General features: G+C 50.2%; 1 protein-coding gene and 1 pseudogene across 1 annotated transcript in view; one reads left to right on the forward strand and one right to left on the reverse strand.

Annotated features, from left to right (window-relative positions):
- Positions 1-17,280, reverse strand: part of LOC115128056 (ATP-binding cassette sub-family C member 12-like) — a 78,965-nt gene extending 61,685 nt beyond the window's left edge. Inside the window, exons 1-5 of the mRNA XM_065016613.1 lie at positions 17,178-17,280; positions 11,041-11,210; positions 7,077-7,223; positions 5,452-5,599; positions 5,089-5,325 (exon numbers count right to left, since the gene is read on the reverse strand). Coding sequence (XP_064872685.1) covers positions 5,089-5,325; positions 5,452-5,599; positions 7,077-7,223; positions 11,041-11,210; positions 17,178-17,228 — 753 coding nt within the window. The 5' untranslated portion in view covers positions 17,229-17,280. The remainder of the gene's footprint in view (positions 1-5,088; positions 5,326-5,451; positions 5,600-7,076; positions 7,224-11,040; positions 11,211-17,177) is intronic.
- Positions 17,281-19,356: 2,076 nt separating this feature from the next.
- LOC135570661 (ATP-binding cassette sub-family C member 12-like) overlaps positions 19,357-19,866 on the forward strand; it is a 116,592-nt pseudogene continuing 116,082 nt past the window's right edge.

Here is a 19,866-nt window from a genome sequence, read left to right on the forward strand (position 1 = left end):
ATGTCACCAGGACATATACATGATACTACCCTCCACAACACTATGTCACCAGGACATATACAGGACACTACCCTCCACAACACTATGTCACCAGGACATATACAGGATACTACCCTCCACAACACTATGTCACCAGGACATATACAGGATACTACCCTCCACAACACTATGTCACCAGGACATATACAGGATGCTACCCTCTACAACACTATGTCACCAGGACATATACAGGATACTACCCTCTACAACATAACCTTCACTATGTCACCAGGACATATACAGGATACTACCCTCTACAACACTATGTCACCAGGACATATACAGGATACTACCCTCCACAACACTATGTCACCAGGACATATACAGGATGCTACCCTCTACAACACTATGTCACCAGGACATATACAGGATACTACCCTCCACAACATAACCTTCACTATGTCACCAGGACATATACAGGATACTACCCTCTACAACACTATGTCACCAGGACATATACAGGATACTACCCTCCACAACATAACCTTCACTATGTCACCAGGACATATACAGGATACTACCCTCCACAATACTATGTTACCAGGACATATACAGGATACTACCCTCCACTATGTCACCAGGACATATACAGGATACTACCCTCTACAACATAACCGTCACTATGTCACCAGGACATATACAGGACACTACCCACTATGTCACCAGGACATATACAGGATACTACCCTCCACAACACTATGTCACCAGGACATATACAGGATACTACCCTCCACAACATAACCTTCACTATGTCACCAGGACATATACAGGATACTACCCTCCACAACACTATGTCACCAGGACATATACAGGATACTACCCTCCACAACACTATGTCACCAGGACATATACAGGATACTACCCTCTACAACATAACCTTCACTATGTCACCAGGATATATACAGTCTAACTCTAACCACTAGGCTACCCTGCCGCCCCTCCACCCCTCCACTCTAACCACTAGACTACCTGCCGCCCCTCCATTCTAACCACTAGTCTACCTGCCGCCCCTCCACTCTAACCACTAGACTACCTGCCGCCCCTCCACTCTAACCACTAGTCTACCTGCCGCCCCTCCACTCTAACCACTAGTCTACCTGCCGCCCCTCCACTCTAACCACTAGTCTACCTGCCGCCCCTCCACTCTAACCACTAGACTACCTGCCGCCCCTCCACTCTAACCACTAGTCTACCTGCTGCCCCTCCACTCTAACCACTAGTCTACCTGCCGCCCCTCCACTCTAACCACTAGGCTACCTGCCGCCCCTCCACCACTACAATATAACCACTAGTCTACCTGCCGTCCCACCACTCTAATCACTAGTCTACCTGCCGCCCCTCCACTCTAACCACTAGTCTACCAGGCCCCTCCACTCTAACCACTAGTCTACTACCGCCCTCCACTCTAACCACTAGTCTACCTGCCTCCCCTCCACTCTAACCACTAGTCTACCTGCCTCCCCTCCACTCTAACCACTAGTCTACCTGCCTCCCTCCACTCTAACCACTAGGCTACCTGCCGCCCCTCCACCTCGAACCACTAGACTACTCCGCCGTCCCTCCACTCTAACCACTAGTCTACCTGCCGCCCCTCCACTCTAACCACTAGTCTACCTGCCGCCCTCCACTCTAACCACTAGGCTACGCTGCCGCCCCTCCACTCTAACCACTAGGCTACGCTGCCGCCCCCTCTAACCACTAGTCTACCTGCCGCCCCTCCCCTCTAACCACTAGTCTACCTGCCGCCCCTCCACTCTAACCACTAGTCTACGTGCCGCCCCTCCACTCTAACCTCTAGTCTACCTGCCTCCCTCCACTCTAACCACTAGTCTACCTGCCGTCCCTCCACTCTAACCACTAGGCTACCTGCCACCCCTCCACTCTAACCACTAGTCTACCTGCCGCCCCTCCACTCTAACCACTAGTCTACCTGCCGCCCCTCCACTCTAACCACTAGTCTACCTGCCGCCCCTCCACTCTAACCACTAGGCTACCTGCCGCCCCTCCACCACTACAATATAACCACTAGTCTACCTGCCGTCCCACCACTCTAATCACTAGTCTACCTGCCGCCCCTCCACTCTAACCACTAGTCTACCCGCCGCCCCTCCACTCAACCACTAGTCTACCTGCCGCCCCTCCACTCTAACCACTAGTCTACCCGCCGCCCCTCCACTCTAACCACTAGTCTACCTGCCGCCCCTCCACTCTAACCACTAGTCTACCTGCCTCCCCTCCACTCTAACCACTAGTCTACCTGCCGCCCCTCCACTCTAACCACTAGGCTACCTGCCGCCCCTCCACTCTAACCACTAGTCTACCTGCCTCCCCTCCACTCTAACCACTAGTCTACCTGCCTCCCCTCCACTCTAACCACTAGGCTACCTGCCGCCCCTCCACTCGAACCACTAGACTACTCCGCCGTCCCTCCACTCTAACCACTAGTCTACCTGCCGCCCCTCCACTCTAACCACTAGTCTACCTGCCGCCCCTCCACTCTAACCACTAGGCTACGCTGCCGCCCCTCCACTCTAACCACTAGGCTACGCTGCCGCCCCCCACTCTAACCACTAGTCTACCTGCCGCCCCTCCCCTCTAACCACTAGTCTACCTGCCGCCCCTCCACTCTAACCACTAGTCTACGTGCCGCCCCTCCACTCTAACCTCTAGTCTACCTGCCTCCCCTACACTCTAACCACTAGTCTACCTGCCGTCCATCCACTCTAACCACTAGGCTACCTGCCGCCCCTCCACTCTAACCACTAGTCTACCTGCCGCCCCTCCCCTCTAACCACTAGTCTACCTGCCGCCCCTCCACTCTAACCACTAGTCTACCTGCCTCCCCTCCACTCTAACCACTAGTCTACCTGCCGCCCCTCCACTCTAACCACTAGGCTACCTGCCGCCTCTCCACTCTAACCACTAGTCTACCTGCCTCCCCTCCACTCTAACCACTAGTCTACCTGCCGCCCCTCCACTCTAACCACTAGGCTACGCTGCCGCCCCTCCACTCTAACCACTAGGCTACGCTGCCGCCCATCACTCTAACCACTAGTCTACCTGCCGCCCCTCCCCTCTAACCACTAGTCTACCTGCCGCCCCTCCACTCTAACCACTAGTCTACGTGCCGCCCCTCCACTCTAACCTCTAGTCTACCTGCCTCCCCTACACTCTAACCACTAGTCTACCTGCCGTCCATCCACTCTAACCACTAGGCTACCTGCCGCCCCTCCACTCTAACCACTAGTCTACCTGCCACCCCTCCACTCTAACCACTAGACTACCTGCCGCCCCTCCACTCTAACCACTAGTCTACCTGCCGCCCCTCCACTCTAACCACTAGTCTACCTGCCGCCCCTCCACTCTAACCACTAGGCTACCTGCCGCCCCTCCACCACTAACCACTAGTCTACCTGCCGCCCCACCACTCTAACCACTAGTCTACCTGCCGCCCCTCCACTCTAACCACTAGTCTACCCGCCGCCCCTCCCTCTAACCACTAGTCTACCTGCCGCCCCTCCACTCTAACCACTAGTCTACCCGCCGCCCCTCCACTCTAACCACTAGTCTACCTGCCTCCCCTCCACTCTAACCACTAGTCTACCTGCCTCCCCTCCACTCTAACCACTAGTCTACCTGCCGCCCCTCCACTCTAACCACTAGGCTACCTGCCGCCTCTCCCTCTAACCACTAGTCTACCTGCCTCCCTCCCTCTAACCACTAGTCTACCTGCCTCCCCTCCACTCTAACCACTAGGCTACCTGCCGCCCCTCCACTCGAACCACTAGACTACTCCGCCGTCCCTCCACTCTAACCACTAGTCTACCTGCCGCCCCTCCACTCTAACCACTAGTCTACCTGCCGCCCCTCCACTCTAACCACTAGGCTACGCTGCCGCCCCTCCACTCTAACCACTAGGCTACGCTGCCGCCCCCCACTCTAACCACTAGTCTACCTGCCGCCCCTCCCCTCTAACCACTAGTCTACCTGCCGCCCCTCCACTCTAACCACTAGTCTACGTGCCGCCCCTCCACTCTAACCTCTGGTCTACCTGCCTCCCCTACACTCTAACCACTAGTCTACCTGCCGTCCATCCACTCTAACCACTAGGCTACCTGCCGCCCCTCCACTCTAACCACTAGTCTACCTGCCGCCCCTCCCCTCTAACCACTAGTCTACCTGCCGCCCCTCCACTTTAACCACTAGTCTACCTGCCGCCCCTCCACTCTAACCACTAGGCTACGCTGCCGCCCCTCCACTCTAACCACTAGTCTACCTGCCTCCCCTACACTTTAACCACTAGTCTACCTGCCGCCCCTCCACTCTAACCACTAGTCTACCTGCCGCCCCTCCACTCTAACCACTAGTCTACCTGCCGCCCCTCCACTCTAACCACTAGTCTACCTGCCGCCCCTCCACTCTAACCACTAGTCTACCTGCCGCCCCTCCACTCTAACCACTAGTCTACCTGCCGCCCCTCCACTCTAACCACTAGTCTACCTGCCTCCCTCCACTCTAACCACTAGTCTACCTGCCTCCCCTACACTCTAACCACTAGTCTACCTGCCTCCCCTCCACTCTAACCACTAGTCTACCTGCCTCCCCTCCACTCTAACCACTAGTCTACCTGCCTCCCCTACACTCTAACCACTAGTCTACCTGCCGTCCATCCACTCTAACCACTAGTCTACCTGCCGCCCCTCCACTCTAACCACTAGTCTACCTGCCGCCCCTCCACTCTAACCACTAGACTACCTGCCGCCCCTCCACTCTAACCACTAGACCTGCCGCCCCTCCCACTCTAACCACTAGGCTACCTGCCGCCCCTCTAACCACTAGGCTACCTGCCTCCCTCCACTCTAACCACTAGACTACCTGCCGCCCCTCCACTCTAACCACTAGTCTACCTGCCGCCCCTCCACTCTAACCACTAGACTACCTGCCGCCCCTCCACTCTAACCACTAGTCTACCTGCCGCCCCACAGTACTGACCCCACAGGAAGGAAAACAGAACAGGAGAACATTATAATGTTATCTGTGTGACTGTACCTCTCCCACAGAGAGGTTGCTGACGGATCTGAGAGAGATGATCTTCTGGAAGGCGACGACAGAGAAGGCACTCTTCACCCTGATGGCCGTCCTCAGGTTAACAGCCCACAGTAGAGAGGCAAAGAAGGCTTTGGAGAACTCTGAGGTGAACAGAGCCACACACAGACCCACACCGTGGAGCAGAGTAGACGTCCCAGGGTTTTCTGCATAGTTCAGGATCTCATACACCAGAACCGCCTGGAACACACACACACACACACACACACACACACACACACACACATAAACAGATGTTGTTTTTTAAACATCCAATAATGTGTTGAATCATCTATGCAGGAAATGAATGAATTTGAAATCACAGACCGGTCCGATAAACACAGAGAGCGCGAAGAGGATGGCGACGAGGAAGGCCACCAGGGATCGGGTCCTTTGGAAGCGCATGAAGACTCCACCTAAAGAAGCTTTCTCTAGTCCCACCTTAGCTACCTCTTCCTCCCAAAGCCTCTCGAACCTACAGAGGAAGAAGAGTTTTGTCACAGACAACTCACAGAGCTCTCTCTAGTCCCACCTTAGCTACCTCTTCCTCCCAAAGCCTCTCAAACCTACAGAGGAAGAAGAGTTCATCAAATGCTGTCCTTTTTCTGTCACAGACAACTCACAGAGCTCAACCAAACACGCCGTTGCCAAGCACAGGGTGACAGGGGGCCAAATAAAGAAACATTTAATTATCATTTTGACGTTTAATTATAATTAATTATAATTTTAAATTCATATTTAAACAGTTTACTTCCCCATTTATGGGCAAATGTGATGTGCTACATCACATGTTTATGATGAGTAACCCTGACGATGTGACTAAACTCTCACAGATAACACCTAGGATTTACCTCAGTGGGCTAACACAGTCTTTAGCCATGCTAACCTGTGTTCGATACCCAGTCCATATCACATTCATTGTCATAGACAAACCTTTTCCCATCGACAGATAAGTCCAGGGCTTTAGCTTAGTGGGCTAACACGATTCAAAACCCGGTTGGTTATAGATTCATGGTGCGAGTCCCACATTCACAATGAGTCCCACCTTTTCCCATTGACAGACAATGCCTAGGCATTAGCTCAGTGGGCTAATGAGTCCCACCTCTTCCCATTGACAGACAATGCCTAGGCATTAGCCAGTGGGCTAACTAGGCATTAGCCCTGCTCTTCCCAGACAGACAATGCCTAGGCATTAGCTCAGTGGGCTAACTGGGGTTAACATAATGAGTCCCACCTCTTCCCATTGACAGACAATGCCTAGGCATTAGCTCAGTGGGCTAATGAGTCCCACCTTTTCCCATTGACAGACAATGCCTAGGCATTAGCTCAGTGGGCTAACTGGGGTTAACATAATGAGTCCCACCTCTTCCCATTGACAGACAATGCCTAGGCATTAGCTCAGTGGGTTAATGAGTCTCACCTCTTCCCATTGACAGACAATGCCTAGGCATTAGCTCAGTGGGTTAATGAGTCTCACCTCTTCCCATTGACAGACAATGCCTAGGCATTAGCTCAGTGGGTTAATGAGTCTCACCTCTTCCCATTGACAGACAATGCCTAGGCATTAGCTCAGTGGGCTAACTGGGGTTAACATAATGAGTCCCACCTCTTCCCATTGACAGACAATGCCTAGGCATTAGCTCAGTGGGCTAACTGGGGTTAACATAATGAGTCCCACCTGTTCCCATTGACAGACAATGCCTAGGCATTAGCTCAGTGGGCTAATGAGTCCCACCTCTTCCCATTGACAGACAATGCCTAGGCATTAGCTCAGTGGGCTAACTGGGGTTAACATAATGAGTCCCACCTCTTCCCATTGACAGACAATGCCTAGGCATTAGCTCAGTGGGCTAACTAGGGTTAACATAATGAGTCCCCACCTCTTCCCATTGACAGACAATGCCTAGGCATTAGCTCAGTGGGCTAACTCGGGTTAACATAATGAGTCTAACCTCTTCCCATTGGTTTCGGCCCCATCATGAGAAGACAGAGACAGGGAGCTCTTGTCCAGTCGGTTCCTGAACAGGCTCCACATCATGGGAGTCATCCAGGCAAACGAGGTGAAGGAGAAGAAGCCTGCATCGTCCATGGGGTTGGACCTGGACAGAGACAGACAACATCAGGGTGCAACAACAATTATACACACTGTTGTATGAAAAGATCCAATCCCATAGAGGGTTATTAGGGGTTAGTGGTATTATGGGTTAGGGGTATTATGGGTTAGGGGTTAGGGGTATTATGGGTTAGGGGTATTATAGGTTAGGGTATTATGGGTTAGGTTATTATGGATTAGGGTATTATGGGTTAAGGGTATTATGGGTTAGGTTATTATGGGTTAGGGGTATTATGGGTTAGGGGTATTATGGGTTAGGGGTATTATGGGTTAGGGGTTATTATGGGTTAGGGGTATTATGGGTTAGGGGTATTATGGGTTAGGGGTTAGGGTATTATGGGTTAGGGTATTATGGAGTTAGGGTTATATTTAGGGTATTATGGTTAGGGGTTATTATGGGTTAGGGGTTAGGGTATTATGGGTTAGGGGTTAGGGGTTATGGGTTAGGGGTTAGGGTATTATGGGTTAGGGGTATTATGGGTTAGGGTATTATGGGTTAGGGTTAGGGGTATTATGGAGTTAGGGGTTAGGGGTATTATGGGTTAGGGGTATTATGGGTTAGGGGTATTATGGGTTAGGGGTTAGGGTATTATGGGTTAGGGGTATTATGGGTTAGGGGTTAGGGGTATTATGGGTTAGGGTATTATGGGTTAGGGGTTAGGGTTATTATGGGTTAGGGGGTATTATGGGTTAGGGTTATTATGGGTTAGGGGTATTATGGGTTAGGGGTTAGGGGTATTATGGGTTAGGGTTATTATGGATTAGGGGTTAGGGGTTAGTGGTATTATGGGTTAGGTTATGGGTTAGGGTTATTATGGGTTATGGGTTATTATGGGTTAGGGGTTAGGGGTATTATGGGTTAGGGGTATTATGGGTTAGGTTATGGGTTAGGGGCTAGGGTATTATGGGTTAGGGGTATTATGGGTTAGGGTTATTATGGGTTAGGGGTTGGTTAGGGGTTAGGGGTATTATGGGTTAGGGGTTAGGGGTATTATGGGTTAGGGGTTAGGGGGTATTATTAGGGGTTAGGGGTTATTATGGGTTAGGGGTATTATGGGTTAGGGTATTATGGATTATGGGTTAGGGGTATTATGGGTTAGGGTTAGGGTATTATGGGTTAGGGGTATTATGGGTTAGGGGTATTATGGGTTAGGGGTTAGGGGTATTATGGGTTAGGGGTATTATGGGTTAGGGGTTAGGGGTTATTATGGGTTAGGGGTTTATGGGTTAGTTATTATGGGTTAGGGGTATTATGGGTTAGGTATTAGGGTTATTATTATGGGTTAGGGGTTAGGGTTATTATGGGTTAGGGGTATTATGGGTTAGGGGTTAGGGGTAGGGGTTTATGGGTTAGGGGTTATTATGGGTTAGGGGTATTATGGGTTAGGGGTTAGTATTATGGGTTAGGGGTTATTATGGGTTAGGGGTATTATGGGTTAGGGGTTAGGGGTATTATGGGTTAGGGGTATTATGGGTTAGGGGTTAGTGGTATTATGGGTTAAGGGTATTATGGGTTAGGGTTATTATGGGTTAGGGGTATTATGGTTAGGGGTTAGGGGTATTATGGGTTAGGGGTATTATGGGTTAGGGGTTAGGGGTATTATGGGTTAGGGGTATTATGGGTTAGGGGTTAGGGGTATTATGGGTTAGGGGTATTATGGGTTAGGGGTTAGGGGTATTATGGGTATTATGGGTTAGGGGTTAGGGGTATTATGGGTTAGGGTTATTATGGATTAGGGGTTAGGGGTATTATGGGTTAGGGTATTATGGGTTAGGGTTATTATGGGTTAGGGTATTATGGTTAGGGGTTAGGGGTATTATGGGTTAGGGTTATTATGGGTTAGGGGTTAGGGTTATTAGGGGTTAGGGTTATTATGGGTTAGGTGTTAGGGGTATTATGGGTTAGGGTTATTATGGGATAGGGGTATTATGGGTTAGGGTTATTATGGATTAGGGGTTAGGGGTATTAGGGGTTAGGGGTATTATGGGTTAGGGGTATTATGGGTTAGGGGTTAGGGTATTATGGGTTAGGGTTATTATGGGTTAGGGGTTAGGGTTATTATGGGTTAGGGTTATTATGGGTTAGTTATTATGGGTTAGGGGTTAGGGTATTATGGGTTAGGGTATTATGGGATAGGGTATTATGGGTTAGGGTTATTATGGGTTAGGGGTTAGGGGTATTAGGGGTTAGGGTATTATGGGTTAGGGGTTTATGGGTTAGGGGTTAGGGGTATTATGGGTTAGGGTTATTATGGGTTAGGGGTTAGGGTTATTATGGGTTAGGGTTATTATGGGTTAGGGTTATTATGGGTTAGGGGTTAGGGTTATTATGGGTTAGGGGTATTATGGGTTAGGGGTATTATGGGTTAGGGGTTAAGGGTATTATGGGTTAGGGTTATTATGGGTTAGGGGTATTATGGGTTAGGGGTTATTATGGGTTAGGTGTTAGGGGTATTATGGGTTAGGGTTATTATGGGTTAGGGGTTAGGGGTATTATGGGTTAGGGTTATTATGGGTTAGGTGTTAGGGGTATTATGGGTTAGGGTTATTATGGGTTAGGGGTTAGGGGTATTATGGGTTAGGGTTATTATGGGTTAGGTGTTAGAGGTATTATGGGTTAGGTTTATTATGGGTTAGGGGTTAGGGGTATTATGGGTTAGGGGTATTATGGGTTTTGGGTATTATGGGTTAGGGGTATTATGGGTTAGGGGTTAGGGGTATTATGGGTTAGGGGTATTATGGGTTAGGGGTTAGGGTTATTATGGGTTAGTGTTATTATGGTTAGGGGTTAGTGTTATTATGGGGTAGGGTTAGAGGGTAGGGTTATTAGGGGGTAGGGGGTAGGGGGTAGGGTTAGAGTGTAGGGTTAGAGTGTAGGGTTGGAGGGTAGGGTTAGAGGGGGTTAGGGGTAGGGTTAGGGTGTAGGGTTAGGGGGTGGGTTAGGGTTAGGGGTAGGGTTAGGGGTAGGGGTTATTATGGGGGGGTAGGGTTAGAGGGTAGGGTTAGGGGTAGGGGTTAGGGGTAGGGTTATTATGGATTAGGGGTAGGGTTAGAGGGTAGGGTTATTAGGGGTAGGGAAGGGTTATTATGGGTTAGGGTTATTATGGTTAGGGGTTAGTGTTATTATGTTATTTATGGGGTAGGGTTAGGGTTAGGTGTAGGGTTAGGTTATTAGGGTAGGGTTAGAGGGTAGGGTTAGGGTTAGGGGTAGGGTTAGAGGTTAGGGTTAGAGGGTAGGGTTATTATGGGTTAGGGGTAGAGGGTAGGGTTATTATGGGTTAGGGGTAGAGGGTAGGGTTATTATGGGTTAGGGGTAGGGTAGGGTTATTAGGGGTTAGGGGTTAGGGGTTAGAGGTTAGGGTTAGGGGTTAGGGGTTAGGGGTTAGGGTTAGAGGGTAGGGTTATTATGGGTTAGGGTTAGAGGTTAGGGGTTAGGGGTTAGGGGTTAGGGTTAGAGATTAGGGGTTAGGGGTTAGGGGTTAGGGTTAGAGGGTAGGGTTATTATGGGTTAGGGGTAGGGGGTTAGGATTAGAGGTTAGGGGTTAGGGGTTAGGGGTTAGGGTTATTATGGGTTAGGGGTAGAGGGTAGGGTTATTAGGGGTTAGGGGTTAGGGTTAGGGGTTAGGGGTTAGGGGTTAGGGTTAGGGGTTAGGGTTAGAGGTTAGGGGTTAGGGGTTAGGGGTTAGGGGTTAGGGTTAGGGTTAGGGGTTAGGGTTAGGGGTTAGGAGTTAGGGGTTAAGAGGTTAGGGGTTAGGGGTTAGGGGTTAGGGGTTAGGGGTTAGGGGTGTGTAGTTGGGACTTACTTGTTTGAGAAACGGAATGGGATCATGTTCTGCAGGCTGCTGTGGTACTTGAAGTGTTGGTTGGGAGGGGGGTCCTCTTCCCTGTAGTCCAGGGAAGGTAGGCCCTCTGGATTCATCTCCATGGTGGCAGTAGATTCATAATTCCATATAACACTGTCACTTCTTTTCCTCTGTACGTGGAGAAAGGAGGGTCGAGAGGGAGAGAGACAATTACAGTATAACAAGCCTTTATATCAAATGTACCATCAAACAGTGTATTGTAACCAAGGAGGGGACAGATGTACCATCAAAGAGTGTATTGTAACCAAGGAGGGGACAGATGTACCATCAAAGACTGTATTATAGACAAGGAGGGGCCAAATGTACCATCAAAGAGTGTATTGTAACCAAGGAGGGGACAGATGTACCATCAAAGACTGTATTGTAACCAAGGAGGGGACAAATGTACCATCAAAGACTGTATTGTAACCAAGGAGGGGACAAATGTACCATCAAAGAGTGTATTATAACCAAGGAGGACAAATGGCAGAATCAAAGACGACGACAAAATCCACAGGGAAACAAGATGGCAGAGAGTGTAGATAACCAGAATGGCAGAATCAAAGAGACGACAAAATCCACAGGGAAACAAGATGGCAGAGAGAGAGAGAGAGAGAGAGAGAGAGAGAGAGACCACAGGAAAACAAGATGGCAGAGAGAGAGAGAGAGAAGAGAGAGAAACAAGATGGCAGAGAGAGAGAGAGAGAGAGAGAGAGAGAGAGACCACAGGAAAACAAGATGGGAGAGAGAGAGAGAGAGAGAAGAGAGAGAGAGACCACAGGGAAACAAGATGGCAGAGAGAGAGAGAGAGAGAGAGAGAGAGAGAGAGGACAAACACTAGACATGGGAAACAAGAGAGGCAAGACTAGAGAGGAGAGAGAGAGAGAACAGCTGTTGTCAGAGGACAATAGGGTCCAAGATGGCAGAGAGAGACTAGGCCCTGGAGCTGTTGTCAGAGGACAAACACTAGGTCCTGGAGCTGTTGTCAGAGGACAAACACTAGACATGTCCTGGAGCTGTTGTCAGAGGACAAACACTAGACATGTCCTGGAGCTGTTGTCAGAGGACAAACACTAGACATGTCCTGGAGCTGTTGTCAGAGGACAAACACTAGACATGTCCTGGAGCTGTTGTCAGAGGACAAACACTAGGCCCCGGAGCTGTTGTCAGGTGCCCAAACACTAGGCCCTGGAGCTGTTGTCAGAGGACAAACACTAGGCATGTCCTGGAGCTGTTGTCAGAGGACAAACACTAGGCATGTCCTGGAGCTGTTGTCAGAGGACAAACACTAGGCCCTGGAGCTGTTGTCAGAGGACAAACACTAGGCCCCGGAGATGTTGTCAGAGGACAGACACTAGGCCCTGGAGCTGTTGTCAGAGGACAGACACTAGGCCCTGGAGCTGTTGTCAGAGGACAGACACTAGGCCCTGGAGCTGTTGTCAGAGGACAAACACTAGGCCCTGGAGCTGTTGTCAGAGGACAGACACTAGGCCCTGTAGCTGTTGTCAGAGGACAGACACTAGGCCCTGGAGCTGTTGTCAGAGGACAAACACTAGGCCCTGGAGCTGTTGTCAGAGGACAAACACTAGGCCCTGGAGCTGTTGTCAGAGGACAGACACTAGGCCCTGGAGCTGTTGTCAGAGGACAGACACTAGGCCCTGGAGCTGTTGTCAGAGGACAGACACTAGGCCCTGGAGCTGTTGTCAGAGGACAGAACACTAGGCCTGGAGCTGTTGTCAGAGGACAAACACTAGGCCCTGGAGCTGTTGTCAGAGGACAGACACTAGGCCCTGGAGCTGTTGTCAGAGGACAGACACTAGGCCCTGGAGCTGTTGTCAGAGGACAGACACTAGGCCCTGGAGCTGTTGTCAGAGGACAGACACTAGGCCCTGGAGCTGTTGTCAGAGGACAAACACTAGACATGTCCTGGAGCTGTTGTCAGAGGACAAACACTAGACATGTCCTGGAGCTGTTGTCAGAGGACAGACACTAGGCCCTGTAGCTGTTGTCAGAGGACAGACACTAGGCCCTGGAGCTGTTGTCAGAGGACAGACACTAGGCCCTGGAGCTGTTGTCAGAGGACAGACACTAGGCCCTGGAGCTGTTGTCAGAGGACAGACACTAGGCCCTGGAGCTGTTGACAGAGGACAGACTAGAGTCTCCCAGTCACACCATAATTCACACGGGAACAAATGACCTGAGGGCCCAGCAGGAAAGGGAGTGATTGAACAAGCTTCTTCTACTTTCCCCCAACGCACAAGTGGTTACATCCACCCTGCTACCATACAGTGGGTGAATGCAAGCATTTCCCTGGACTGTGAGGCCCAGACCAGCGAGACACCCTCCCAGACCTGCAAAGACGCCCCCCTCCCAGAAGGACCTGCACCAAGAGAACCCACTCCACACCCCTACACCAAGACCACAGCATCACCAGCCACACCCCAACCAGCCAAGACCCACCCAAACAAACCCACCCATACATCAGCCCAAACCCCATCCTGCGACAGGCCCAACCCCCACCAGGCCCAACCCCCACTAATTTGCCTGCCCAAGCCCCATCCTGAGACAGACCCAACCCCACTAATACACCCACCCAAGCCCCATCCTGAGACTGACCCAACCCCCACTAATACACCCGCCCAAGCCCCATCCTGAGACTGACCCAACCCCACTAATACACCCACCCAAGCCCCATCCTGAGACAGACCCAACCCCCACTAATACACCCGCCCAAGCCCCATCCTGAGACTGACCCAACCCCACTAAATACACCCACCCAAGCCCCATCCTGAGACTGACCCAACCCCCACTAATACACCCACCCAAGCCCCATCCTGAGACTGACCCAACCCCTACTAATACACCCACCCAAGCCCCATCCTGAGACAGACCCAACCCCCACTAATACACCCGCCCAAGCCCCATCCTGAGACAGGCCCAACCCCAGCTAATACACCCGCCCAAGCCCCATCCTGAGACAGGCCCAACCCCCACCAGGCCCAACCCCACTAATACACCCGCCAAGCACCATCCTGATACAGGCCCAACCCCCACCAGGCACCACCCCCACTAATACACCCACCCAAGCCCCATCCTGAGACAGGCCCAACCCCAGCTAATACACCCGCCCAAGCCCCATCCTGAGACCTAAGAGTATTTATCAGATGTTCAACAAGCTCTGCTCACACCTACTGTGATGGTCTGTGCCTAAACCACAACAAAAACAGCACTAGACACTATGGAACTAAAATATTTTACGATCTCATCCTGGAATATCCAAGGTCTGAGGTCATCTGCCTTTGGTCTAAAGAGGAACCTGGACTTCATCAAATAAATCAGAAATACAGACATTATCATCCAACAAGAAACCTGGTATAGAGGAGATGGACCCACTGGTTGTCCTCTAGGTTACAGAGAGCTGGTAGTCCCATCCACCACACTACCAGGTGGGTGGTATAGAGGAGATGGACCCACTGGTTGTCCTCTAGGTTACAGAGAGCTGGTAGTCCCATCCACCACACTACCAGGTGTGAAACATGGTATAGAGGAGATGGACCCACTGGTTGCCCTCTAGGTTACAGAGAGCTGGTCATCCCATCCACCACACTACCAGGTGGGTGGTATAGAGGAGATGGACCCACTGGTTGTCCTCTAGGTTACAGAGAGCTGGTAGTCCATCCACCAAACTACCAGGTGGGTGGTATAGAGGAGATGGACCCACTGGTTGTCCTCTAGGTTACAGAGAGCTGGTAGTCCCATCCACCACACTACCAGGTGGGTGGTATAGAGGAGATGGACCCACTGGTTGTCCTCTAGGTTACAGAGAGCTGGGTCCAGATTGTCTAGCCCGGCTGATTTGTAGGGGTTTTGCATCTCTTTCAGAACATCAGCTATCTGGATTTGGGTGAAGGAGAAGTGGGGAGGCTTGGGCGAGTTGCTGTGGGGGGTGCAGGGCTGTTGACCGGGGTAGGGTAGTCAGGTGGAAAGCATGGCCAGCCATAGAGAAATGCTTATTTAAAGTCTCAATTATCGTAGAATTATTAGTGGTGACAGTGTTTCCTAGCCTCAGAGCAGTGGGCAGCTGGGAGGAGGTGTTCTTATTCTCCATGGACTTTTTTGACTTAGTGTTGCGGGAAGCAAATTTCTGCTTGAAAAAGCTAGCCTTGGCTTTTCTAACTGCCTGTGTATAATTGTTTCTAGCTTCCCTGAACAGCTGCATATCACAGGGGCTGTTCGATGCTAATGCAGAACTCCATAGGATGTTTTTGTGTTGGTTAAGGGTAGTCAGGTCTGGGGAGAACCAAGGGCTATATCTGTTCCTGTTTCAAAATTTTTTGAATGGCACATGCCAATTTTTAGATGATGAGGAAAGAAAAGAATAACCAGGCATCCTCTACTGACGGGATGAGGTCAATATCCTTCCAGGATACCCGGGCCAGGTCGAATAGAAAGGCCTGCTCGCTGAAGTATTTTAGGTAGCGTTTGACAGTGATGAGGGTGGTCATTTGACCGTAGATGCATTACGGATGCAGGCAATGATCGCTGAGATCTTGGTTGAAGACAGCAGAGGTGCATTTGGATGGCAAATTGGTTAGGATGATATCTGTGAGAGTGCCCGTGTTTACGGATTTGGGGTTGTACCTGGTAGGTTCATTGATAATTTTTGTGAGATTGAAGATAGATTTGGGGCAATCAATTCACATATGGTGTCCAGGGCACAGCTGGGGGCTGAGGGTGGTCTATAGCAAGCGACAACGGTGAGAGACTTGTTTCTGGAAAGGTGGATTTTTAAAAGTAGAAGCTCGAATTGTTTGGGTACAGACCTGGATAGCATGACAGAACTCTGCAGGTTATCTCTGCAGTAGATTGCAACTCCACCCCCTTTGGCAGTTCTATCTTGTCTGAAAATGTTATAGTTAGGAATGGAAATTTCAGGGTTTTTGGTTAATTTCTTAAGTCAGGATTCAGACACGGCTAAGACATCCGGGTTGGCAGAGTGTGCTAAAGCAGTGAGTAAAACAAACTTAGGGAGGAGGCTTCTAATGTTAACATGCATGAAACCAAGGCTTTTACGGTTACAGAAGTCAACAGATGAGAGCGCCTGGGGAATAGGAGTGGAGCTAGGCACTGCAGGACCTGGATTCACCTCTACAACACCAGAGGAACAGAGGAGGAGTAGGATAAGGGTACGGCTAAAGGCTATAAGAACTGGTCGTCTAGTGCGTTCAGAACAGAGGGTAAAAGGAGCCGGTTTCTGGGAGCGATAGAATAGATTCAAGGCATAGTGTACAGACAAAGGTATGGTAGGATGTGAATACAGTGGAGGTAAACCTAGGCATTGAGTGATGATGAGAGAGATATTGTCTCTAGAAACAAAATTTAGACCAGGTGATGTCACCGCATGTGTGGGAGGTGGAACTAAAGGGTTAGCTAAGGTATATTGTGCAGTTGCAAGAGGCTCTACAGTGAAATAAGGCAATGATTACTAACCATAACAGCAATGGACAAGGCATGTTGAAGTTAGGGAGAGGCATGCGTAGCCGAGTGTGACCTTAACTGCTTTCCATCTGTAAGCTGTTAGTGTCTTAACAACCGTTCCACAGATGCATGTTCATTGATTGTTTATGGTTCATTGAACAAGCATGGAAAACAGTGTTTAAATCCCTTTACAATGAAGAAACTGTGAAATTGGATTTTTACGAATTTATTTGGATATTTATTTTTATTTTTCCCTTTTGTACTTTAACTATTTTCACATGTCTATAACCCTGTACATACCCATAATATGACAATTGAAATGTGTCTATTCCTTTGAAACATGTGACTGTAATGTTTACTGTTCATTTTTATTGCTTATTTCACTTTTGTTTATTATCTACTTCACTTGCTTTGGCAATGTTAACATATGTTTCCCATGCCAATAAACCACTTTGAAAGAGAGAGAGAGAGAGAGAGAGAGAGAGAGAGGAGGGGGGAGACAGAGAGAGAGAGAGAGAGGGGGGGAGAGAGAGAGAGAGAGAGAGAGAGAGAGAGAGAGAGAGAGAGAGAGAGAGAGAGAGAGAGAGAGACAGAGGAGTTGGTGAAGGAGATGTACTTACGTAAGACAGCCCTGAGATGACCTCCTTCTCTGCTGTTTGGTAAACATTCATTGTGTCTGAGGGATAAAAGAACAGACAGAAAATAACCCTGTAATCAAATGGCTGTACAGAGGGTTAGGGTTATACCCTCCTACCAGAGGGTCAGGGTTATACCCCCCTACCAGAGGGTCAGGGTTATACCCCCCCACCAGAGGGTCAGGGTTATACCCCCCCACCAGAGGGTTAGGGTTTATACCCCCCACCAGAGGGTTAGGGTTATACCCTCCTACCAGAGGGTCAGGGTTATACCCCCCACCAGAGGGTCAGGGGTTATACCCCCCACCAGAGGGTCAGGGTTATACCCCCCACCAGAGGGTTAGGGTTTTATACCCCCCACCAGAGGGTCAGGGTTATACCCCCCCACCAGAGGTCAGGGTTATACCCCCCCACCAGAGGGTTAGGTTATACCCCCCACCAGAGGGTTAGGGTTATACCCCCCACCAGAGGGTCAGGGTTATACCCCCCACCCCACCAGAGGGTTAGGGTTATACCCCCCCACCCCCACCAGAGGGTCAGGGTTATACCCCCTCCACCAGAGGGTTAGGGTTATACCCCCCCAGAGGTTAGGGTTATACCCCCACCAGAGGGTCAGGGTTATACCCCCCACCCCCACCAGAGGGTCAGGGTTATACCCCCCCCCCCACCAGAGGGTCAGGGTTATACCCCCACCAGAGGGTCAGGGTTATACCCCCCACCAGAGGGTTAGGGTTATACCCCCACCCCCCACCAGAGGGTTAGGGTTATACCCCCCACCCCCCAGAGGTTACCCCCACCAGAGGGTCAGGGTTATACCCCCCACCAGAGGGTCAGGGTTATACCCCCCACCAGAGGGTTAGGGTTATACCCCCACCCCCCCCCCCAGAGGGTTAGGGTTATACCCCCACCCCCCACCAGAGGGTTAGGGTTATACCCCCACCAGAGGGTTAGGGTTATACCCCCCCCACCAGAGGTAACACTCCCATGACATGTTACCCCCCACCAGAGGTAACACTCCCATGACATATTACCCCCCACCAGAGGTAACACTCCCATGACATATTACCCCCCACCAGAGGTAACACTCCCATGACATATTACCCCCCACCAGAGGTAACACTCCCATGACATATTACCCCCCCACCAGAGGTAACACTCCCATGACATATTACCCCCCCACCAGAGGTAACACTCCCATGACATATTACCCCCACCAGAGGTAACACTCCCATGACATATTACCCCCCCCCACCCCATGACATATTACCCCCCACCAGAGTAACACTCCCATGACATATTACCCCCCCCACCAGAGTAACACTCCCATGACATATTACCCCCCCCACCAGAGGGTAACACTCCCATGACATATTACCCCCCCACCAGAGTAACACTCCCATGACATATTACCCCCCCCACCAGAGGTAACACTCCCATGACATATTACCCCCCACCAGAAACAACACTCCCCATGACATATTACCCCCACCAGTGAGTTATTTCCCTGTGTTATCCCTTCCAGATGTTTCTCCCACTTCCCTGTCTCCTCCTCTGATGCCCTCACTGTTAATCATGTCCTCAAAAATATAATAAAAAAATAAAAAACATCAAAACAGTTCCTCCTACTTCAATGACCATGGTATGGAACAGGGCTTCCTACTTCAATGACCATGGTATGGAACAGAGCTTCCTACTTCCATGGTATGGAACAGAGACCTGACCATGGTATGGAACAGTGCTTCCTACTTCAATGACCATGGTATGGAACAGGGCTTCCTACTTCAATGACCATGGTATGGAACAGGGCTTCCTACTTCAATGACCATGGTATGGAACAGGGCTTCCTACTTCAATGACCATGGTATGGAACAGGGCTTCCTACTTCAATGACCATGGTATGGAACAGGGCTTCCTACTTCAATGACCATGGTATGGAACAGGGCTTCCTACTTCAATGACCATGGTATGGAACAGGGCTTCCTACTTCAATGACCATGGTATGGAACAGAACTTCCTACTTCAATGACCATGGTATGGAACAGTCTTCCTACTTCAATGACCATGGTATGGAACAGAGCTTCCCTACTTCAATGACCATGGTATGGAACAGTGCTTCCTACTTCAATGACCATGGTATGGAAGAGGGCTTCCTACTTCAATGACCATGGTATGGAACAGTGCTTCCTACTTCAATGACCATGGTATGGAAGAGGCTTCCTACTTCAATGACCATGGTATGGAACAGGCTTCCTACTTCAATGACCATGGTATGGAACAGGGCTTCCTACTTCAATGACCATGGTATGGAACAGAGCTTCCTACTTCAATGACCATGGTATGGAACAGGGCTTCCTACTTCAATGACCATGGTATGGAACAGTTCTTCCTACTTCAATGACCATGGTATGGAACAGGGCTTCCTACTTCAATGACCATGGTATGGAATGACAGGTATGGAACAGTTCCTACTTCAATGACCATGGTATGGAACAGTTCCTCCTACTTCAATGACCATGGTATGGAACAGAGCTTCCTACTTCAATGACCATGGTATGGAACAGGGCTTCCTACTTCAATGACCATGGTATGGAACAGTTCCTCCTACTTCAATGACCATGGTATGGAACAGAGCTTCCTACTTCAATGACCATGGTATGGAACAGTTCCTCCTACT

This window comes from Oncorhynchus nerka, unplaced genomic scaffold (assembly GCF_034236695.1).
Source record: "Oncorhynchus nerka isolate Pitt River unplaced genomic scaffold, Oner_Uvic_2.0 unplaced_scaffold_947, whole genome shotgun sequence".
NCBI lineage: Eukaryota > Metazoa > Chordata > Actinopteri > Salmoniformes > Salmonidae > Oncorhynchus > Oncorhynchus nerka.